Source organism: Lithobates pipiens, unplaced genomic scaffold (genome assembly GCF_037356315.1).
Source record: "Lithobates pipiens isolate NorthernLeopardFrog02 unplaced genomic scaffold, aLitPip1_a1.2 Scaffold_30, whole genome shotgun sequence".
In the NCBI taxonomy this organism is placed as follows: Eukaryota; Metazoa; Chordata; class Amphibia; order Anura; family Ranidae; genus Lithobates; species Lithobates pipiens.
Window position 1 is genome coordinate 82,043,813 of NW_027507791.1, and position 24,883 is coordinate 82,068,695.

At 45.5% G+C, this 24,883-nt stretch overlaps 1 protein-coding gene across 1 annotated transcript in view; it reads right to left on the reverse strand.

Annotated features, from left to right (window-relative positions):
* Window positions 1–4,823: 4,823 nt before the first annotated feature.
* The window catches only part of LOC143943024 (uncharacterized), a 172,848-nt gene continuing 152,788 nt past the window's right edge, over window positions 4,824–24,883 (reverse strand). The window contains exons 9-11 of the mRNA XM_077464506.1: window positions 15,914–16,045; window positions 8,313–8,437; window positions 4,824–5,586 (exon numbers count right to left, since the gene is read on the reverse strand). Coding sequence (XP_077320632.1) covers window positions 5,397–5,586; window positions 8,313–8,437; window positions 15,914–16,045 — 447 coding nt within the window. The 3' untranslated portion in view covers window positions 4,824–5,396. The remainder of the gene's footprint in view (window positions 5,587–8,312; window positions 8,438–15,913; window positions 16,046–24,883) is intronic.

Below are 24,883 nucleotides of genomic sequence, written 5' to 3' on the forward strand. Positions count from 1 at the left end.
TTAAATGGCATAACTGGCATGGACTCTGCTCACTGGTGTGCTCTACACAGAGGCTAAATAACCCCCAAATATTACATACATACATATATATATATATATATATATATATATATATATATATATATATATATAACCTGCCTGCTTAATCTAAATCAAGCCATGTCTCTGTCCATGCCAAGAACACTACACAGGGCCACTGTACAGGTAGCCTTATATAGTGTGGGGCGTGAACTTAGTCCCCCTAAACCATGATTGGCCAAAGGCTCCCTGCCTTTGGCCAATTATGGCTCTCTTAGCAGAGGGCGCTGAGATTTCCCGCAAATGCCCCATAAGGTTCGATATTCGGTGAACACCCGATGTTCTAGTCAAACTCATGTTCGACCCAAACATCAAGCTCATCCCTATTATACACCAGCACTTAACAAGACTAAAAGGACATTTAAATAATTTGAGACATAAACCTCTTTCATGGAAAGGAAGAATCAGTGCCTTAAAAATGAATATTTTACCTAGGATGATTTACATCTTTCAAATGATTCCAATAGCTGTACCTCAGCGATATTTCAGGAAAATAAGATCAATGATATTAAAATACATTTGGACACCTAAATGCCCTAGGATTGCATATGCAACATTGGTGAAGGGAAAAAGGGAAGGGGGACTAGCGGCACCGGATTTCGAGAAATATTATTAGGTGATCTCTGTCTCCCGGATCGCAGAGTGGACCCATATTAAGGAGGGGAAAAGCTGGGTAAATATTGAGATAACACAAAGTAAGGTGGATTTGCGAAAGATGGTTTGGATACCACGACAATACCGGGATTTAGCCAATAGCACAAACCCACTAACTAGAAATACTTTTAAGATTTGGGATAAGTTGGGGAGAATGCACCATCAAGATCATAATTCGCCACTAATATCTATTTTGGGCACAAATTACTTTTAGCCAGGGAAAGAAGACCACATATATTTTACTAGATGGGCAAAAAAAAGAGGAAATATTACTGCAAGATGTGATGAAGGGAAATAGGATATATACGTATGCTGAAATCACACTTAGATGGGGTAATAAGCCAGTAGATAAATGGAGGTATGCACACTTAAAGCATTTTACACAATCATTACCACAACCACTGCGGGGAAAAGGGCACATGAGGTTAATAGGGAAATTATTGTGTTCCCCTTTTAGCTTAAATCAAAGTATATCTAAAATGTCTAAAATTTTGGTTAAGGAAGCAGAACCTGAATCCCCTCCCTAGCTAGGGAAATGGGAAGAGGAGATGGGCTTTCTTGGGGATTAAGAACATAAGAAGAAAATTCTTCGAATAGCGTGTTTTTTCATCAAGGGATATAAGAACGGTGGATTTGTGCTATAAACTTTTGGCAAGATGGTACGTGACCTCTCAGGAGGCGCATAGGTTTAGAGCAGAAGCCCCCCAACTTGCTGGAGGGGATGTGACCTTTGTGCACCTGTGGTGGAAATGTACAAAGATATAGCCTTACTGGGGTAAAATTATAGCAGCGGTCTATCTATCGATCTATAATGGGAGAACATATTCATAATGATCCTTGGGAATGTCAATTTCATGACATGAGAAAAACAGGACCCCAATACAGGAATACCTTAGTCCTATACCTCTTAAATGCAGCTAAAGGTTTGATTCTGACCATATGGAGAATCCAGGACGCGCCGAATATGAAAGAGTGGGTAGTAGACTTGTGCACTACGGAAAATTTTGTTAAGTTTCGGTTCGTTGTCATTCGTAAAATACATAATTTCGTTCTGTTATATTCGTTATGGTACGTTAATAAGTTTTCGGATAATTCGTTATTATGCGTAGAGTGTTGATATTCGTTATACTGAATCTCGAATCCTGTCGAATTCATTCGTTATATGCGCTATAATTTTGTTCGTATTTGTTGAAATTCGATATTTATGTGTATGTGTATGTGTGTATATATATATATATATATATATATATACATTCGTGATAATGATTCGTAATTTGGAAAGTCGTTTGTTTATTGAATCTTTTAACACACACAATGACAAAGTCTCTTCTCCTCGGCTCAAATACAATACAACACCCTTCTAACTCAGTTCTCAGGAATGCACAAAATGAATCAGCTGATTGGACTATAAGATTTTGTTTCATTAGATCTTTAAAGAATTACCAAATCATGTCGAATTCATTCGTTATATCGCGCTATAATTTCGTATTCGTTGTAATTCGTTATTTTTTTTTATTCGGATGCACCCGAAAGTCAGAAAGATGCAAAATTCGGCCGAATTTCAATTAGTTACAAAACTAATTGCACAAGCCTAGTGGGTAGCAAGAGTCGAAATGGTGAGCGTCATAGAGGAAATAGTCATAGAATAGAGGCTTTATTGGAGACATATTGGAACATATTGGGAAAATGGATGGAGTTTAAAAAATCCAAGGGTTGGAGAAATCTGAGGTAGGTCTAAGGGTTAAGGGGGAGGAGGGGGGGGGTTCTTTTTTCTCTCTTTTTTTTTTTGGGGGGGGGGGGGGAATTGGGAAGAATAATTGTACATTGTAAAAATTATAACGTGGATATTTCAATGTGAGTTGTATTGCTTGTATCTTGTGTGTGTATATATAATAAAAGAGTATAAATTAAAAAAAACAGGTGCAGAAAAATTGGACCTTGAGTGTTGGTGATGGCCTAAACCAAAAATATATTGTTGGAAGCTAGCATAATCAAGATTCAGGAATAGAATAGGCAGCATAGGCAGTCTTCATGGGATTCCAGATCCAAATTCAATCAGTTACATCAGCATCAGGAGCTTGATAGCTGCTGATCCAGGACTGATTCATTTTGATAAATTTCAGCCTATCAATGGAGTCTGTGGACAGGCGCACTCTTTGATTCATCACAAATCCTCCAGCAGCACTGAATGTCCGTTCAGGAAGCACGCTGGATGCAGGACAGGCCAGTAACTCAATTGCATATTGAGCTGTTCTGGCCAGTGGTCCATCCTCCAGACCCAGTAACCCAGTGTATGCTCAGTTGGAAAGGTCTCCAAGTCTGCTCTTGCTCCTAGATATTCCTACACCATATGATGCAGATGCTTCAGATCTCCAAATCTCGGGTGCAATTCTACAGGCTTCAGGTAATAAAAAAAAAAAAGAATTGCACATTTTTTTTACCTACAAAAAATGTGAATGTATTATTTATTTTATTTTTTAAAAAGGTGAACTTCTTCTTTAACCAGTTAAAGACCGCCTACCGCATATATACTGTGGCAGGGCGGCTCTATTGAGTGAAATGACATACCTTTTACGTAATTTCATGCAATAGACACTGGGGGGCACACTAGATGCGCCGATTAGACAGAGGGGGTGGCAATCAGCAGGTCTGGCAGACCTGATGTCCACCGGCCACCCACAATAGCTCCCCAGAGTGTCAGAATGGCGATCTGCCTATGTAAACAAGGCAGGTCGCCATTCTGACAGGGATGAAGATAGAGATCTTTTGTTCCTGCTAAGCAAGAACACGGATCTGTGTTCATCCAGTCAGTCCATCCCCCACACAGTTAGCAAGCACCTCCTAGGGACACACTTAACCCTTTGATCGCCCCTGATGTTAATCCCTTTTCTGCCAGTGTCATTAGTACAGTAACAGTGCATTTTTTGTAGCACTGATCACTGTCACTGGTTCCCAAAAGTGTTAGTAAAGTGTCCGATTTGTACGCCGCGATTACTAGTAAAAAAATAAAATAAATAAAGAATAATATGTAGCAGAATACATATTGACATAAACTAATGAAGAAATTTAGATTAAAAAAAAATAATTATTGGATGTGTTTTATAGCAGAAAGTAAAAAATATATTTTTTTTTCAAAATTTACTTTTTTTTGTTTATAGGGCAAAAAAATTAAAACCACAGAGGTGATCAAATAACGCCAAAAGAAAGCTCTATTTGTGGGGAAAAAGGACATCGAATTTATTGGCCACAGCATCGTGTGACCACGCAATTATCAACAAAAAATGGCTTGGTCATTAAGGGGGTAAAATCTTCTGGGGCTAAAGTGATTAAGTTAAAATAGTTACCTAGTTAGTAAGGTTGAATAAAGACACCAGTCCATCCATTTCAACCTGAGTGAGTGTCTACAATTGTCCCTATCCCTGTACATTGTACACTCACATTGGTCCCTACCCTCAAGGAGCCCACAATCCAAGGTCCCCATTCATATACTAGGTCCAATTTTGGACAGAAGCCAATTAACCCACCTGCATGTCTTTGGAGTGTGGGAGGAAACCGGAGTACCCGGTGGAAACCCACGCAGGCACAGGGAGAACATGCAAACTCCAGGCAGGTAGTGTCGTGATTGGGATTCGAACCAGCGACCCTACTTACTGCTAGGGGAGAGTGCTAACCACCACACCCTTGTGCCGCCAAAATGATATTAAAGGTTTTTAAAACAAAAAAAAAAACATACATGTTATACTTACCTGCTCTATGCAATGATTTTGCACACAGCAGTCCCGATCCTCCTCTTTTTAGGTCCCTTGGCCTGAGCTTCTGGCCCCTCCTCTGCTTCGAGTGCCCCAATGGCAAGCCACTTGCTATAGGGGCACTTGTTTTCCATTGCAGTGCCCAGCAACGCACAACAGTGCATTGGGGTGTGCTGCAATGCATGTGCATCTGAGATGCCATTAAAATAGCACTGCAGCTCTCTAGCACATGTACGATGCATTGCAATAACTTATGTGTTACTGCAATACTGCACAACAGACAGGTGTGAATGGGCCCTAAAGAATGGATCAGCACTATAAAAAAACTCCACAACAGTAACATCAAATTATAAAGTATTTTAATAAAAAATATAAAAACCTTTCAGTAACACTTTCAGTAGTATTCATATGACTCAAAATGTCTAATGCCGCATACACACGATCAGAATTTTGGTCAGAAAAAAGCTCTGATGGTTTTCCTGACGGAATTCCGACGGGATTTCGCTCAAGTTGTCTTGCATACACACGGTCACACCAAATTCCAACTGTCAAGAACGCAGTGACGTACAACACGTACGACGGGACTAGAAAAAGGAAGTTCAATACCCAGTAGCCAATAGCTTCTCTCTCATAGTTGAATCTGAGCATGCGTGAGTTTTTGCGAATCGGAATTGCATACACGCACGATCAGAACTTCCGATCTTTTCCGTCTGAAAAATTGAGAACCTGCTCTCAGTCTTTTGCTGGTGGAAATTCAGCCAGCAAAATTCCGATGGAGCATACACGCGGTCGCATTTTCCGACGAAAAGCTCTCATCGGTCTTTTGCTGGCCATAATTCCGACTGTGTGTATGCGCCATAAGACAGCCATTCAACTGACTATAAAACATATGTACAAATAATATTGTGTGTCCTCCTATGCACAGCAGCACTGGCAGCACAGTAAATGCTTCAAATGAAAACCTTCTGTGTTTACATCCTCAAAAAACTTCAGCCTGTTTTCACCAAAAAGAATCTTCTCTTTTTCTATATAATATAAAAGAGCCTGTTTTTCTTCATGTTTGATGCCACCTTTAATTTTCAAAATGGATATCAGGTGTTCTTTCCTGTAACAATAAAACAAGGGAGAATGGAGTGGTTTTGTAATTATTTTCTTTATTATAACCAGTGCTAAAGAATATTAAGTAAATATGAAATGTTGCATATTAATATTATGCAGTCTCATTGTATTTCAGCAGGTGGAGCTCAAGGTTCTTTTTTTACATGTTTGATTGAAACCCATTTATCAAAGCATCTAATTTTCAGTAGATCCAGAGGAGGATTTGGGAATCCTTGGCCTGAGCTTTGACTACACACAACCAACTAACCTTTGACGATGGGGACAGATTTCTGTGAAATAAAGAACGTGTAACATGCAAAGTGTGCATGGGCGGCTGCAGAACTTTTTTTCAGAGGGGGGCATCATTTTAAAGTCACCATGCTCCTCCCCTTTTCAACAATGTCATGAAGGGGAGAGGCTTAGTCGTTATCACATAAAACACAGGCATACAAAGGTTTGAGAAACCCAATGCAAAAGCTGCCATTGTCTAAATAGCAATTTCTAATTTGTTTTTAAGTTTACAGAGGTTTTGACTACTGACTTTTCTTTCTCAAAAGGGCTCTGTTGTTCCAATGTTTATATTCATTAACCCGGAGAAGGTATGCAGACAAGAATTTTTTTAACTTTCATTAAACATTTCTGATTTGCATACAGGCTCTGGTGTAGAAAGCATTCAGACCCACGGGTTAGCATTATAGCCAGGTAAAGAGCATTTTTAGAAGGTTAGCAATGCTATCTATAATGAAATATTTAATTTAACACCTTGACCGCAATTATACAAGGAGTGCTGTTAGATTGACTCCAGAACATGGACACAGGCTGCTTCACCTCAGGCAGGTGTTGGTGCAGGTGGGCAGCTCACAATCAGCTCTCCAGGCGTGCTCCCTTCTTTTCCTCAGGCTCTGAGCCGCACTGCCTGGATAGGATGAGGGAGGTGGATGGAGCCTAAAAAGTCACCAGGCACGAAGGAGGCAGAAGTTCCTCCTCTGCTCTGAATGCTGGGGCCTCGCCTCGGCCTCATGACGTGACGTCACTGGTGACTAGATGCCAGGTGGCAGGCAAGTCTAGCAACCAGTGCAGCGGGCAGCAGAGAGGCCAACGGGCAGTGCAATAAGAGTCTAGGGAGTCGGGCCAGCATCAGCTTGCTCAGAACTACAAAGGCTGTCAGTGCTGAAAAACTTCCCTCTGTTAGATGTTTTGATGGCAGGTCTGAAGGGGAAGAAAGTAGCTTTATATTGTCTAGCATGTTTCATGGACTGTGAGTCCCCCTTTGATGCCTGAATGGTGGAGTGTCTCTACAGGGAAACCAGCCCTGCATATCCTGTTAGCATGAGGAAGTTACTACCTTTGGTAGGTTTAACCCACCCGTTGGCATAGGACTAAACAAAAGCCTCATATATAGTGTGGGAAGAGGTGAAGGGAGGAGGATATGGGGTTTATGAGGGAGGAAAACAAGATGAAGGTAGAGTGTAGACTGTTTGTAAAAAATTAGGAACAACGGCCTGGCAATTACTTGACTGAGTTCTTTAAGGACCCTCGGGTGCAAGCCATCTGGTCCCGGTGACTTATTTATGTTATGTTTTTCAAGTCTATATACTAATATACTTAAAGAATTTCTTATAATTTTTCTTACTCTGGTCCGCTTTGTGCGTTTCGTGTTCTATCTTAGCCTCCCTGATTACACCCTTACATTTCTTATTGCATTCTTTGTACAGTTGGAATGCTGACGATGATCCCTCAGCCTTGTATTTTTTGAAGGCCTTCTCCTTTGCTTTTATATGAAGTGACGTCTCAAGGGGGATGGTGCCAGCAGGTGATGTTGCCAGGTGGCTCCATCCTTACCTATATAAGAGCTGTCAAACGGAAGAGTGCAGAGCGTTTTTTTTTCTTTATTTGGTGCGGCGGGCGTTGTGATTGACGATGGATTTAGATCGAGGGACACTGTTTTTTTATTTTTTAATAACGGAATTGTCAAAAAATTGTTTCTTACTTTTTGAGACTTTTTTGGTGAATGGGTAGGGGTGCTATGCAAGATCTTGGGGCCCCCTTGTTAAAGGGGGCCTTCAGATTCTGATAAGCCCCCCGCCCGCAGACCCCCCCAACCACAGCCCAGGATTGTGGAGGAGAGACCCTTGTCCCCATCAACATGGGGACAAGGTGCTTTGGGATGGGGGCAGAGCCCCCGCTGCCCCAAAGCACCTCCCCATGTTGAGGGCATGGGGCCTAGTATGGTTCAGGAGGGAGGGTGCTCATTCCTGGCCTGACAGGCTGCATGCTCAGGTAAGGGTCTGGCATTGATTTTTTTTATTCCGCTGTCAGCGGTGAAGCCCATTGACAGCTGATGACTCATTGGTTGTTAAGGACGCCGTGGCCAGCTTCCCGACCCTGCTCCTTAATGACCAGCTTTTACTGCACTCTGCTTGGGCAAAGCTTTGCCCAATCAGGGCGCAGAATGCACTGTGCAGTGCGCAGTGCATTTGGCATGTTGCTCATGCCCGTTTGCCCAGCGCTGTTTGTGAATATTTCTTTTTTACCATATACTTTTTATTAAAATTTGTGGGGTAATACAATAGGCCTGTCTGCCCTCTTATGTTCTGCTCATCACTATGATAAGCTGAAAAGTATAGACATGATCTTGTTTCTGTATATTTAAAGTTCTAACGATATTTGACCAGAATGGATAAGAGAAAAATAGAAAACAGATTATATAACACAGAAAGTCTATTAATTTACCTTAGGTCTTGATGTTCTTCGAGAAAGAATCCGGTTGTTGTTTGCAGTGATTCAAAGTCATTGGCGGTCAGCATTTGCCCCATATACTCCAGCGGATCATTGCCCAGCTGGTCTTTATTTGAAACCTTTATATGAAAAGCAAAATCGGTGTGAATTTATTTTCTTTTATATCCCAGGTAGAAAAATATGGATGCTACCATTGCTGATCTACTTCAGAAAATGCTGGCTGACTGGATGTTATCTCGATATTCTGCTTTGAATACCTTCTGAGTCACCTGTAAGTTTGCAGTTTAGGAAGTTAAAGAAAACTTCTAAGTTATTATCTGCCTACTTGTCCCAATTCAAAGTATTCAAGCCAGAAGGTCTGTATGACAGCCAGTCATCTAGCATTTTCGAAAGTTCAGTATTAGTACTCTCCAAGTTCCTCTCATGACAGAATTGCTTTAAAAAAAGGGCAGATTTTTATTGACAGTTGTGTCTCTATTGAAGAGAATTGCCCTCACTTCCTGTCTGGATAGAAAATAGAAATCTCTTCAGTGGAGACATTGACTAAAATCAAAACATATTTTTAGTAGAGAGAGGAAGGGTTACAACTTTTAACAGTATTTTTTTGCTGTCTGTGCCTTAAAGCTGAACCCCAGAGAAAGTTACCCTTGCAATGGTATTCCCCCCGCACTGCAAAGGTTGCATGCTCAGTTTTGCCTAGGGGGTACCCCAGCAGCTAGCACTCTCCTTTTCTCTCCAATGCTCCCAGTTGTGGGCGGGTCCTCGGCATCCTCACTTACAATGCAAGACTGCTGGTCCTGCAATGTACCCTGTTTCCCCGAAAATAAGACCTAGAGTGATTGTCGGTGATGGCTGTAATATAAGCCCTAACCCCCAAATAAACCCTAGTTAAAGTCCTTGTAAGTCTTATTTTCAGGATAGGGCTTATTTTCGGGGGAAACAGGGTATGGCTTATTTGGGGGGTAGGGCTTATATTGCAGCCATCACCGACAATCACGCTAGGTCTTATTTACGGGGAAACCGGGTATGTGGTGACATCAGAGTGTGATCAAGGTAGCAGTGAAAGAAAGAAGCTTTGGAGGACTAGTCATATAGAGAGCAGGAATCCTGCAGGAGACCAGGATAAGATCAGTAACTGCCTTTTAATCGTACCCAAGACAAAAGACCACAAAATGGGCCCTTGTAGGTTTGTGCCATAATGTGCTAGCATGCAGTGCATACTAGCACATTATGACAGACTTGCCTTTCAAGCAGAGCCCTACAGCGCTGAGCTGTCCCCACTCCCAACGCTTCCATGTATGCCTGGTCTTTCTTCTGGGTTTACGCTCTCTGGCTGTTTTATTGACTAGGCCGTGATAATGTCACTCCCACACCTGCACATAGGAGTAACCATCTTGGCACAGCGACCTATGCAATAACAGCATACTGAATGTGCCCTGATTGCAGAGTGTACTGCACATGCACCAGTGACATCATTTGGTGAAGCCAATGTGAATATTTACTGAACTCCACAAGTTTAGGCTGCTTCCAAGGTACCTACAGGTAACACTTATTATAAGCTTACCAGTAGGACAAGGTTTAACATAGGAGATTAATACCAATTTTCCTGCTTTTACCCCCTTCGTGCTGAGGCCATTTTTCAGCTTTCAGCGCTGTCTAACTTTGAGTGGCAATTGTACGGTGATGCAGCACTGTACCCATATGGCATTTTTATGCTTTTTTCACACAAAAAGAGCTTTCTTTTAGTGCTGTTTAATCACCATTGGGTTTTTTTTTTTTTTTTGCTAAACAAAGGAAAAAAGACCAAACATTTTGAAGAAAGAGAGTTTTTCATAGTCTGTTATAAAATTTTGCAAACAGGTAGTTTTTCTCCTTCACTGATTTGGGCTGATGAGGCTGCACTGATGGGCACTGATAGGCTGAACTGATGGGTAGAACTGATGAGGCGGCACTGGTGCACAGGCACGTGGGCAGCGCAATTACTGGAGTTTCCTTGGACACCCTCCCAGCAAAGCAAGCCCCTGCTGTATCCGTCTTTCAGCTTTAGCGTGTTCTGAAACTGGTTAAGTTTAAAGGGTAAGTGGGCAGTTCTGCTTGTCCACCTCCTCTCCCACTTCAGGACACATTTATATTTTTGGGGGGAGCGGTACCTAGTTTTGACACCACTTCAGCCCAGATTGCCTTGGCAATCCAAGTGGAAGTTTGTTCCCCCCTTTGCCCACAGCCTTCGGGGACACATCACAGATCCCCGAAGGCTGCAGGACCATTTACAAAGTGCAGCGCAGTTCAGGCATGTGTAGTGGAAAGCCGGCTGTGAAGCTGCAAGGATTAGATAAAATAAAGAAGATAAAGTAGATAAAATACAGAAGGAACAAACCCTGTAAAAAGAAAACGAATGCAGCCACCATAGTTAGCAACTGGTACACTGCAATATATATTTATTTTTTTAGGGTTTAGATACAATTTCAACTTCTTTTGTGCAGGGTTAAACTTACACAAAGATATGTTGATCAGAGTGCCAGGTTAGTGCTAGGTAAGCAAGTACAGTACTATATTACATTACATATTATCCCTCCGATAAAGTTAATCTTTTACTTTGCCTTGTATGGGCATCACAAGTTCCCTTTAACTGTTTGCCGCCCGCCTACCGTCATATGTCGGCGGAGCGGTGCAGCTCTTGTTCTGGGCCGCCGTCATATGATGGCGACCCAGAACGATTGTGGCCATGTCATGTTGCTAGGACATGGCGCGACACCGATTTGTGGAAAGAGCCGAGTCCTCGGCTCTTTAAACATGTGATCAGCTGTGTCCAATCACAGCCGGTCACATGTAAACAAGGAAGTGCCGGTTTAATCGGCGCTCCTCGCCTCACACTGACAGAGTGTGTGGCGAGGAGAGCCGATCCGCGGCATCTCCTCACAGGGGAACATTTAAGAATGTAATCAGGGCACTGATCATTAGTGCCCTGATTACAATAGTAAAAAAAAGTGTAAAAAACAGTGCCCACCAATGCCAATGATCAGTGCCCAACACTGCCCAAAGGTGCCACCAATCAGTGCCCATTAGCGATGCCAGTCAATGCTGACAATCAATGCCACCTATCAATGCTGCCCATCAGTGCCCATTACTGCAGTCAATGCCCATCAGTGTCACCCATCAGTGCCACCCATCAATGTCCATCAGTGCCCACGAGTGCCGCTTATTAGTGCCCACTAACGCCACCTATTAGTGCCCACCAGTGCTGCCTAACAGTGTCCGCCAGTGTCGCCTAACAGTGCTCACCAGTGCCACCTGTCAGTGCCTATAAGTGCGGCATATTAGTGCATCCTCATCAGTGGCACCTAATCAGTGCCCATAAGTGCCACCTCATCAATGCCCACCAGTTCAGCCTATCAGCGCACATCAGTGAAGGTAAAAAATTATTTAGTTACAAAATTTACTGATAGAAAAAAAGTGAAAAACATTTTTTTTTCAACATTTTTGGTCTTTTTTTGTAAAAAATAAAAAACCCAGCAGTGATTAAATACCATCAAAAGAAAGCTCTATTTGTGTGACGAAAATTATAAAAAATTTGTTTGGGTACAGTGTAGCATAAACGCGCAATTGTCATTCAAAATGTGACAACGCTGAAAGCTGAAAAATGGCTTGGGCAGGAAGGGGGTGAAAGTGCCCTGTAGGCAAGTGGTTAAAGGGGTTTTTCATTTTGGAACTGGAGAGACAATCTCAGTTTTCACCTGCAGAACCACTGACTGCTGGTATTACAACTTGTTCATTCAAGTATATGTGAATGCTCTGTGACTCAGTTCACTAAGGCCGCGTACACACGGGCGGACTGTTCGCCCAACCTTGTCCGCTGAACAGTGTTTGGGCGGACAGTCCGCTCGTGTGTGGGCTTTCAGCGGACAGTTTCAGCGGACAGTTGGACGGACAAAGTCTTTCGGAAATTCCGAAAAACTGTCCGCTGAAACTGTGTTTGAGCGAACAGTCCGCCCGTGTGTGGGCCTGTCCGCTGTACTTTCGAAATGAGCGGACTGTTCCCGCTCGGAAAGTCCGCCCATTTCGAGCGCGTGTACAGGTAGGCGGGGCCCGCGAAGGAGACATCGCGGGCTCCGCCGCCTGGAATGGGCTTAAAGGGGAACCCCAACGCCGAAAAAAATCGGCGTGGGGGTTCCCCCAAAGTCCACACCAGACCCTTGTCCGAGCACGCTACCCGGCCGGCCAGGAAAGGGGGGCGAGCGAGCGCGCCCCCCCTCCTGAGCCGTACCAGGCCGCGTGCCCTCAACATGGGGGGGTGCCTTGGGGAAGGGGGGCCGCGCGGCCCCCCCCACCCCAAAGCACCTTGTCCCCATGTTGATGAGGACAAGGGCCTCTTCCCGACAACCCTGGCCGTTGGTTGTCGGGGTCTGCGGGCGGGGGGCTTATCGGAATCCGGGAGCCCCCTTTAAGAAGGGGGCCCCCGGATACCGGCCCCCCACCCTATGTGAATGAGTATGGGGTACAATGTACCCCTACCCATTCACCTGTGAAATAAAGTACAAAAAAAAACACAACACAGGGAAAAAATATTTTATTGCACAGCTCCGGGGGGTCTTCCGTCTTCGGGGGTCTTCTCGCCGGACTCCTCCGCTATCTGTGTGTAGCTCTTTTACTAGCGGAGGAGTCCGGCTTTCTTCCTCCCCCGCCGCCGGCCTCTTCTCCCGACTTCGGGGGTCTTGTCCCCCTCTTCGGTTCTTCTGCCGGGTCCCCGCGCCTTCTTGTAGCTCTTTTACAGGCGGTGGCCCGGTCTTCTGTCGCCGCTGCCTTCCGTTCTTCTGTCCCCCTCTTCGGTTCTTCTGCCGGGCCACCGCGCCTTCTTGTAGCTCTTTTACAGGCGGTGGCCCGGTCTTCTGTCGCCGCTGTCGTCGCCGCGCCGCCGCCGCCTTCCGTTCTTATTCTTCTTCTTGTTCTTCTTCTTCTTCTCCTGGAGATGTTGACTCGACGAGCTCTCCGGCCGGAATGCCAGGGCCGCGCTGTGCGGTCACTTATATAGTGACAATGGGGCGGTGTCACATGGTATATGTCACATGGGTTGGTCACATGGTGACCCCGCCCCCTTACGATGTCATAGTCCCCATGTGACATCAACCCATGTGACCAACCCATGTGACATATACCATGTGACACCGCCCCATTGTCACTATATAAGTGACCGCACAGCGCGGCCCTGGCATTCCGGCCGGAGAGCTCGTCGAGTCAACATCTCCAGGAGAAGAAGAAGAAGAACAAGAAGAAGAACAAGAACGGAAGGCGGCGGCGGCGGCGGCGGCGGCGACGACAGCGGCGACAGAAGACCGGGCCACCGCCTGTAAAAGAGCTACAAGAAGGCGCGGTGGCCCGGCAGAAGAACCGAAGAGGGGGACAGAAGAACGGAAGGCAGCGGCGACAGAAGACCGGGCCACCGCCTGTAAAAGAGCTACAAGAAGGCGCGGGGACCCGGCAGAAGAACCGAAGAGGGGGACAAGACCCCCGAAGTCGGGAGAAGAGGCCGGCGGCGGGGAGGAAGAAAGCCGGACTCCTCCGCTAGTAAAAGAGCTACACACAGATAGCGGAGGAGTCCGGCGAGAAGACCCCCGAAGACGGAAGACCCCCCGGAGCTGTGCAATAAAATATTTTTTCCCTGTGTTGTGTTTTTTTTTGTACTTTATTTCACAGGTGAATGGGTAGGGGTACATTGTACCCCATACTCATTCACATAGGGTGGGGGGCCGGTATCCGGGGGCCCCCTTCTTAAAGGGGGCTCCCGGATTCCGATAAGCCCCCCGCCCGCAGACCCCGACAACCAACGGCCAGGGTTGTCGGGAAGAGGCCCTTGTCCTCATCAACATGGGGACAAGGTGCTTTGGGGTGGGGGGGCCGCGCGGCCCCCCCTTCCCCAAGGCACCCCCCCATGTTGAGGGCACGCGGCCTGGTACGGCTCAGGAGGGGGGGCGCGCTCGCTCGCCCCCCTTTCCTGGCCGGCCGGGTAGCGTGCTCGGACAAGGGTCTGGTGTGGACTTTGGGGGAACCCCCACGCCGATTTTTTTTCGGCGTTGGGGTTCCCCTTTAAGCCCATTCCAGGCGGCGGAGCCCGCGACGTCTCCTTCGCGGGCCCCGCCTACCTGTACACGCGCTCGAAATGGGCGGATTTGCCTCCTCCTTACGTGGGCGAGTCCGTTCATTTCAAAGTTGAGCGAACTGTTTGGCAAACAGTTTGCTGAAACAGTCCGCTCGTGTGTGGGCAAGTCCGCTCATGCAAATTTTGAGCGGACTGTTTGCCGAAACTGTTTGACGAACAAGGTTGGGCAAACAGTCCGCGCGTGTGTACGCGGCCTAAGGCAACAGAAAGCCATTCTAAATGAAAAGTATATGAGAGAAGGAATCTCTCTATGTAACTATATAAAACAAAGTCTTAAGCGAGGCTCCAATTTTTATTAGCAGAAACCCTCTTCAATATTAATTGTAGCACTGTTCCCGTAGGCTAGCCAGTCACATAGCATTTTCTTCATTCACTCAATGCAGAAAACAGTCCTTGGCTTGTTTGCTTTATCAGGGGATAACTTGTATGGGGTAGGGAATTATGGGATGCCCAGTGTGCCAACAAATAGAACTTCAGGGACAAGAACAAGAACTTCCTCCCTATTTACAGATTCCGCCTCTCACATCTTCCTTCACTCTCTTGGTTCCTTTATGTACAGCTCCTGCTGATACACTCCTGAAGGAAATAACACTTTGAGCTAGTTCAGCAAAGGCCCATTACAGGCTGGGACTCACAGTGCCTTTGATACAGCTGCACAAATGGAGTGAACAGGAAACACACTTTCTTCTGCCTTCCTGTGGCCACTGGTCCCAGTTCCACTTGCTTGAAGAATGCTAGCACGGCTGTTTTCCTTCCCAGTCCTCCTTACTGGCTCTATGCCCCAGTCCTGCCCAACTGACACATACACATGGAAACTCCCCAGGGCAAGGTTGTATGAAGACTTGGCACAACGCTGTCTTTAAGAGAGATCTGCTACAAGTCTCTCCCCTTGTTTGTCCCTGCACCGTTCTAATCTACTCACTGTCTCTCCTTGCTCTCTGCCGCTGCCTCTCTGGCATGAATCCCTCCAGCTGTCTCCTGTGGTGGGATAATTCCAGGACAATCTTCCGAGCTCCAGCACAAGGTAAAACCCCACCCCAGTGGGGGTCCCTCAAGTGCTACGACAGCCTTCCTCAGCAATACTTCTCCATCTTTCACCTGTCTCCCCTGCTGGCATGGCCCAAGTTTATTTATGGGCTATCTTAGTCTCCTGCCAGGCCCATCCCTGGGGATTGGCTGAGGGCCCATAAATATTCAAGGCAGCCCCTCCTAAAATCCACCACTCATTCCAGAACATTCTCCACGGTTCTAGAAACGGGGGGGAGGGACACCAGAGAGCTGCCATAATGAGTCATCCAGCCCTGAACTCTTGTAATCAGGACCCAATTATATACTCACCAATTGATATGAGTTAGAGTATCGTTTGCCTACTCTCACTACTAGTAACACACACTAGAGGGTGCTACATAATATCTATTGCAGAATCTAATTATACACTTACCAACTCACTGAAGAACTCCTTCAGTTTTTTGCTTCCTTGTACAAATGCTTCTACTTTATTTTTGCTTTTGTTTTTGAAGAATGACTGAATGTATAGAACTTTAATTCTGTGCTGAACAACCGTGTTGAATTCCTGTTGGGGTAGAAGCAGAACAAAACACTTAAAACACTTATTCATGCATCATACATAGTTGCCAACATTCTCCAAAAATTTATAGGGACACTTTTTGTCTGTAGGTGGAGTCTTATAATTAGGGGGTGTGGCATTCATTTGTAGCCGTGGTGTAGCGGAGGGGTGGAAAAGGGGCGTGACCTAAACTAAATATTGGGCGTGGCTTAAATGGGATGTAGTTAGAGTCTGAGATGAAAGAGGGCTGGGGGAGAAGAAAGAAAGAAAGAAGGTAGATAAAGCAGACAAAGATACTCCAAACACCAACAGATACAGCTTGTCACCAAGATACAGCGCACTTTGTCACCACAGATGAAGCTAGTCCATGTTGCTCTGCATCGTGATTCGGTCTCTGTGCCATTTACAGAAGACCAGCTCTTGTGGAGGCCAAAGGGAAGAAAAAAGAGGTGGCAATGAAAGTAAATGCCAATAGAAATGGAGCAGCCACCTGGGCTCTGCCTCTTGTTCCTTCCTCACAAGAGCTGGTCTTCTGTAAAATGGCAGTGGAGACAATTCACTAGTGCTGGCCCCGGACCTCTAGCAGCGGCTTTGGTGAAAAATCGAAGAAACCGTCAATTTCCTGTGAAATTTCCTGGGACACCGTAAGACAAGGCTCTAAATACTGGGAATGTCCCCGGAAATTCGGGACTGTTGGCAACTATGCATCATAGTTATTTTATCTGAATGTTGTTGTCATAATTGCAGTACATTGTTTTTCATATTCTTCCTTGCTTATATAATTGTAAATATATATTAGGTTAGTCAAGAAGACATTTTGGACAATGAGATACCCACACTAAGAATGGTTATTTATGACCAAAATTAAATCCCTGGTATTTTCTTTAAAAAAAAAATGCTCATGTAATAACCTCTTAGTAGTACATTGCCAACCATACTGGATATGGGACCAGGCTTCCTCTGGTGATATACTGGGCCCATTTATCCTAAATTTAATGGAGGATCTGAGCCCTCTTCTCTCAAGAAATAAAACCACGATAATCCACACTTCTCAGATGGCTTATCCAATAAATGCATATAATTCAGATGAAGCTTTGGCAAAAATGAATTTCCTGGAACAGAATTAAGGAAACTCTTATGCCCTGTACACACGATTGGACATTCCGACAACAAAATCCATCAGATTTTTTCCGACGGATGTTGGCTCAAACTTGTGTTGCATACACATGGTCGCATAAAGTAGTCGGAATTTCCGATCGGCAAGAATGCAGTGACGTACAACAGGACTATAAAAGGGAAGTTCAGTAGCACGCGCGCCACCCTTTGGGCTCCTTCTGCTGATCTCGTGTTTATCGCGTGTTAGTAGAAGTTTGGTTAGAGAAGATTTGCGCTTTTCAGACTTGTGCTTCAGATCGTTACTGCTCTTCAGTTTGTGCTTGTGGGTTCGTATATGCTTTTTAGAGCGTCTAGTCAGTTCGCATTTGTTTGTCAGTGTCTATTTATAATACCGTATTTGATTTCTTCTCGTTGCTGATTTTCAGTTCATTCTTTCAGGCCTTGCTGTTTTTCAGTGCTTTCTGTTCGTTCTGACCAGTCGACCGTTTGGAAGCCATGTTTCGTGTACGTACTCATCGTAGAGTTCGTGCTGTGCGGGGGCTTGGTGTTGGGCTTCTAGTTTTGACACAAGTCGGTCCATGAACAGGGTGGGGAGGAGTTCATGGACGAAGAATTGGTTGCTCCAGCATGACCAATTCTTGCACATGCCTTTGCTTTGTGAGAGCCGGCAGAATAATCCTGATGATTTCAGGAATTATCTGCGGATGACAGACCCTGTTTTTCACCATCTGTTGGCTTTGCTGTCCCCTTATATCAGCAGGAAGGATACCTGCATGCGGCAAGCCATCACTCCGGAGCAGAGGCTAGTCACTCCGTTGCGGTACTTGGCAACAGGGAGAAGCCTGCAAGACCTAAAGTTCTTGACAGGCATCTCCCGCCAGGCTCTGGGGATCATTATCCCAGAGACCAGTTCTACCATTATTCAGGTCCTGCAGAAGGACTATATTAAGATAAGTTTTATCCTTTTAACATCATATTCTATGTATTTAATGTTTGCCAATGTATTGTATTTATTTCATCATTCCCCAATTACCATGATTGGAATATGCTATAATATGCTGTGCCCCTTTGTCCTCATGCATGCTGGGAGCTTTTAAAGTTCCTTTTTCGTCCTTCATGCATATTTGCTTTCACTAACCTTCCCAGCATGCTCTTCTGGGCCCATAAACCTATAGCCTAGTCACTTAGCAATGTATTTTGTCAGCTCCATAGTAGTGCTTTCCCCTAAACATTCTATAAAACAGGGGTGTCCACATTTTTTTCAAAGAGAGCCAGATTTGATGAAGTGAACATGTGTGAGGGCCGACCATTTTGCCTGACATTCTTTGAACCATTAAAATTCAGTCTGAGTGTGTCCGTCCGAGCACTAATTCTTAATGGTACCCCACACATTGGAAAATGTGGGGTGCTTTTGGTGCAGTGCAATTTCCCTGCATTTTTGTGGGTAGGCAAGTCCATTGAAATGAATGGGCTGCCCTACACGCAACACTCAGCCACACAGATGTGAACCAAGGGCTTGTTCACATGTCAGGTTGGAGGGGCAGTAAAACCACATGGTAAAGCTGTTTTTACCAACCCCAACTTCTCCCCCTTTAGCTGCAGAGGGAGCAGCTGGGGGTGTACACATGCTGTGACTGCAGCTGGAGGTATATGCAGGGTGAATGGGCCTGCACTGCAACTACCCCGCAACTGTGTGGATTGCACAGTTGCAGTATAGTGATGCTGTATTTACGGGTTTAAAACAGGTGGTGAGGAGGCAACATAATGCCCGTTTACCACCTTTCAAATGTCTCTGAAAAGCAATCCATGTACAGATCGCTTTTCAGAGGAGCAGCACTCCTGGCTGCTATCTCACACAACCCTACAAAAGCAGTTCTGATGGTACAGGAATGGGGGGGGGGGGGGCAGTATAGTGATGCTGCATTTACGGGCTTAAAACAGGTGGTGAGGAGGCAACATAATGCCTCTACCCCCTTTCAAATGCCTCTAAAAAGCGATCGGTACATGGATTGTTTTTCAGAGGAACAGCACTCCTGGCTGCTATCTCACACAACCCTAAAAAAGCAGTTCTGATGGTACAGGAATGGGGGGGAGGGGGCGGGTCTGGATTAAAAGTAACATACACACATACACATGCATACACATACATACAGACATACATAAAGACACATGCACACACATACATACAGACACATACACACGCACGCACACACATGCACATACATACAGGCACATGCACACACATACAGGCACATGCACACACATACATACATACATACAGACACATGCACACATACATACATACATACATACATACAGACACATGCACACACATACATACATACATACATGCATACAGACACATGCACACACATACAGACACACGCATACAGACACATACACACACATACAGTCACATGCACACATATACACACACATACAGACACATGCATACAGACACATGCATACAGACACATGCATACAGACACATGCATACAGATACATGCACACACATACATACAGACACACATACAGATACATATGTTGCATAATGTTGCATCAGAAAGATGGCTGCTTTGTGGTAGCCAACTTTAAACCTGGGGGCCCCATGATCCCTTAGTGCCCGGAGGCCCCATGAGTTGTCAGTCCGCCCGTGTGACCGTGTGTATGCAAGACAACTTTGATCCAACATCTGTCAGAAAAAAAACATGGATTTTGTTGTCAGAATGTGCGATTGTGTGTACAGGGCATAACACACGCACGCACACACATACATACAGACACATGCACATACATACAGGCACATGCACACACATACAGGCACATGCACACACATACAGGCACATGCACACACATACAGGCACATGCACACACATACATACATACATACATACAGACACATGCACACACATACATACATACATACATACATACATACATACATACAGACACATGCACACACATACAGACACACGCATACATACACACACATACAGTCACATGCACACATATACAGACACATGCACACACATACAGACACATGCATACAGACACATGCATACAGATACATGCACACACATACATACAGACACACATACAGATACATATGTTGCATAATGTTGCATCAGAAAGATGGCTGCTTTGTGGTAGCCATCTTTAAACCTGGGGGCCCCATGATCCCTTAGTGCCCGGAGGCCCCATGAGTTGTCAGTCCGCCCGTGTGACCGTGTGTATGCAAGACAACTTTGATCCAACATCTGTCAGAAAAAATACATGGATTTTGTTGTCAGAATGTGCGATTGTGTGTACAGGGCATAACACTACTGTGTGCTTGAGCTTGTCCCGAATCCCACGGACATTCCAGGTTAGGAATTTTATGTTGGCCATAGATTATTGAGTTGGATATTTTCCAGGAGACGTGGCGGACCAGTCCCCAGAGCAGGGTCACCAACATAATACAGTGGTGTGTACAACCCAGAGCATCTCAATAGCAATATGTACCATGCATACTTACATCTTGTGCAACACATTACATTACAAATAAGTAAAAATAACCAAAATGTATATATTCTCCTTTCCCCTCACCCATCCCTTAGCTTCCCCAACTTAGCTGGGGCATAATTCATAAAATCTGTGCGGTGTGTCTTAACAACAAACTAACTAAAAGGGCAGACAGATCCGCATCAGCCATACTATAACCCAAGAGGGTCATCTGAGCAGTTTGGGTGATAGTCTATCTGGGGGGCGAACATTTGCTGGAAGAGGACCCAGCTTGTAGGAGTTGCTTCTCATGCAGTTTACCAGTGTTTCTTTGCCATTATTTTTATTAGCATTTTCACATCCTAATTTAACCACTTGCTTACTGGGCACTTAAACCCCCCTCCTGCCCAGACCAATTTTTAGCTTTCAGCGCTGATGCATTTTGAATGACAATTGCGCGGCCATACAACACTGTACCCAAATTAAATTTTTATCATTTTTTCCCCACAAATAGAGCTTTCTTTCGGTGGTATTTAATTACAGCTGGGAGTTTTATTTTTTTCTAAACAAACAAAAAAATAAAAATCATGTTTAATAGTTTGTTATAAAATTTAGCAAACAGGTAATTTCTCTCCTTCATTGAAATGCGCTGATGAAGCGGCACTGGTGGGCACTGACAGGCTGCACTGGTGGGCACTGATAGGCATGGTTAAGGCGGTACTGATAGGCACATATAAGGCGGTACTGATAGGCACATATAAGGCAGCACTGATGGGCAAAGATGGACACAGATAAGATGGCACGGATGGGTGGCACGGATGGGCACAGATAGGTACCACTGATAGATGGGACTGATGGGCACTGATAGGTGGCACTGATGGCCACTGGTAGATGACACTGATGGGCACGGATATGTGGCATATGAGGTGCAGCACTGTTGTTGAGGCAGATTGTGGGCACTGATGGGTGGCACTGTGGGCACTGATGGGTGGCACTATGGACACTAAGGGGTGGTACTGATGGGTGGCACTTTTACTTTATTTAGTGTTGAAAATATTTTTATTGAACATTTCAAGTAAAAAAAAAAACAACAAGACAGTAACCGACATGAGGCAAATACAAGCAGGAACAGTAACAGGACTACATTTGTGAATGGACGGCTAGCGACTATCAGCCACAGTCGGTCCCGTCGGAAAGTTTGGAAAACAAGGAAAGCAGCCTGTTCCCGATCCACAAGGCCACAGTAGGGAAAGAATACTCATGGGTTACTACATGAGACAACGTGCAATTAGTATTACGAAGAAGACAGAGAGAGAGAGAGAAAAGAAAGGGAAGAGAGGAGCAAAAGAAAGAGGAACAGAGTGTTACAGGAAAAAATGGATATCAAGATGAGAGGAGAGGGAAAAAAGGGGGGAAGGGGAAGGGATACGGGTAGGGGGGGGGGGGGAAGGGTAGGAGAGAGCCCACAGCGCCCCTACACATTCAATACTTGTTCCATTAAAGTGTCAGAGGAAGAGAAGCGGAGCCAGATCGACCATTGAGATATAAACTTGGAGTAAGTATCATTGTCCAGCGCCAACATCTCCTCCATTCTCATGGTGTCATTCATAATGGATACCCACCGTGACAATGGGGGGGTAGTCGTCGTCTTCCAATAAGCAGGTATCAGCTGCCTAGCAGAGGACATAAAAAAACGAAGCAATCTTTGTCTCTGCGATTTAATAGACCCGGGTAGTATGGAGAGTAATGCAATTTTCGGAGAGATAGGAACCGGAGTATCAGCTAGAAGATTATAACATTCAAAAACCTGTGTCCAGAAGGGGCGGATCCTCTCACAGTCCCACCAGACATGTAAATAGGTTCCGACTGAGGCTTCACAGCGCCAGCAGGTGGCTGGCGTAGACGGGAAGATTTTGTGTAAAGTAGCAGGGTCTCTGTACCATCTGGACAGCAGCTTATAGTTCTTCTCTTGAGAGTAGCAGGAGATGGTCGACTTGTGGGTGAAGTGGAAAGAGGTTTGCCAATCCGGCACAGAGATGTCTTCACCCAAATCCGCAGACCACAGCCTAGTATAAGGTGGGAGCTGATCATGCGCTAAAGTCTGTAGTAAGCTATATAAGGAGGATAGCAGGTGTTTGGGGGTTTCTGGGAGGGAGCACAATACTTCAAAGTTGGTAAGCTTGCGGTGTATTTGAGAGGAGGAGTGTAGGCGTTTGGTAAATGCGGACACCTGTAGGGCCGTGAGCCAATCTCCAGAGTCTGTCAGGGGGACCGGGGTCCCCTGAGAGGGATGTACAAATGTAAAAGCTTGCGGCCACTCCGTACGCCTAAAGGGTCCTAGGGAGGCTGCCCCTGTACTTTGTGGTAAAGCAGGGTGATCAAAGAGGGACGTCAGGGGGCCCGGATCAGAGGAAAGGGTGGTGTTTAGCCCTGTCTTATACCATAATTTCAGGGAGGCCAAGGTCAATGGGGATAGGGAGGTCATACTAGAGTAGTCCTGAGTGTATCCCCATAGAAGAGCTCGGAGATCCACAGGAGAAAGGTCCTGTTCAACGGCCACCGAGGCCTTGCAAGGAGGACGGGGGAACCACTCTATGATGCGAGTCATAAGAGCAGCCGTATGGTAAGTCTCAAAGTCAGGGAGGCCTGTTCCCCCCATAGTCTTCGGGAGTGTAAGCAGTTTAAATTTAACTCGGGGGAGGCCCCTGTTCCACATGAATCTGATGGCTAACGAACGCAGGGAGATGAAAAATGATTTGGGGACTTGGATGGGGATGGTTTGGAATAAATACAGGAGCTTGGGCAGGATGTCCATCTTTAGGATATTAATCTTTCCGAACCAGGGCAAGGGAGACCCCCCCCATTCCTCAAGGTCTTTCCGTATACGGTTAAGCAGGGGAATATAATTCAGGGAAAACAAGTTAGCTAGGTTGGAGGGTATAATAACCCCCAGATAAGAAATCCCCTTGGTCTGCCATTTAAATGAGAAATTGGATTTTAGAAGGGACAGTGTGGAGGGGGCGAGGGATATGTTAAGGGCTTCAGTCTTAGTAATGTTGATCTTGAAATTACTATGGGTACCAAAACGTTGAAATTCTCTGAGTAGGGATGGTAGGGAGGTGTGCGGATTCTGAAGGTACACGAGGAGGTCATCAGCATACAGGGAAAGTTTGTGATGCGCAGATGGAGTTTGGATACCTAGAATGGAGGGGTTTTGTCGTATGGCACAGGCCAAATGTTCAATAATAATGACAAAGAGGAGGGGGGACAGGGGGCAGCCCTGGCGGGTACCGTTTGCAATGTCAAAGGGGGCTGATGTGGTACCGTTGACCAGGACCGTAGCCGAGGGTCGTGAATATAGGGACATAACTTTAGAGATGAAGGGAGCTCCGAGGCCAAGTTGTTGTAGAGACAGCTGTAGGAACCTCCAGCTGACCCTATCGAAGGCCTTTTCAGCGTCAAAGGATAAAAGGCAAGCTTTCAGGCCTTTACGTTGGATCAGGGAGATAAGATGTATCGTCTTGGAGGTGTTGTCCCTCGCTTCTCTGCCAGGGACAAAACCCACTTGATCGTTATGAATAATTTTAGGCAATAAAGGGGACAGACGGGTAGCCAGAACTTTCGCAAATAGCTTAATATCTATATTGAGCAGGGATATGGGTCGATAGCTGCTGCATTGGGATGGGTCTTTGCCCGGTTTAGGGATAATAGAGATGTTGGCAGATAAAGATTCCTTGGAGGGGAGGTGAAGACTGTCTACCGAATTAAAGGCCTTTGTCAGAAGGGGTGCAAGTTGTGGGGCAAATGTCTTGTAGAACCGGGGTGTAAAGCCGTCAGGACCCGGGCATTTGCCCACCTTAAGGGCTTTGAGGGCCTGCAGAAATTCAGAAGTAGTTAGGGGCTCATCTAGGGACGTAGCGTCTGCATCATCAATAGTGGGTAGAGCAGTTTCCATAATATAATCCCGTGTGGGGTCGGGAGAGGGGGGGGACCGGTCGGAGGGGTTTGCACGCGGGAGGTTATAAAGCTTTGAATAGTATTGCCGGAAGGATTCAGATATCCCGGAGGTGTTAAACGTTTTCCTAAGGTCCGATTGGACGATAAAGGGGATAGAATGTCGTGGGGGTCTAGGGTGAATAGTTCTGGCCAGATGTTTACCACATTTATTCGCCAGGGAGTAGAAGCGATTCCGTGCTTTATCCCTGGCAATCAGGGAGTGCGCGTCTAAAAGCTGGAGCAAGTCTCTGC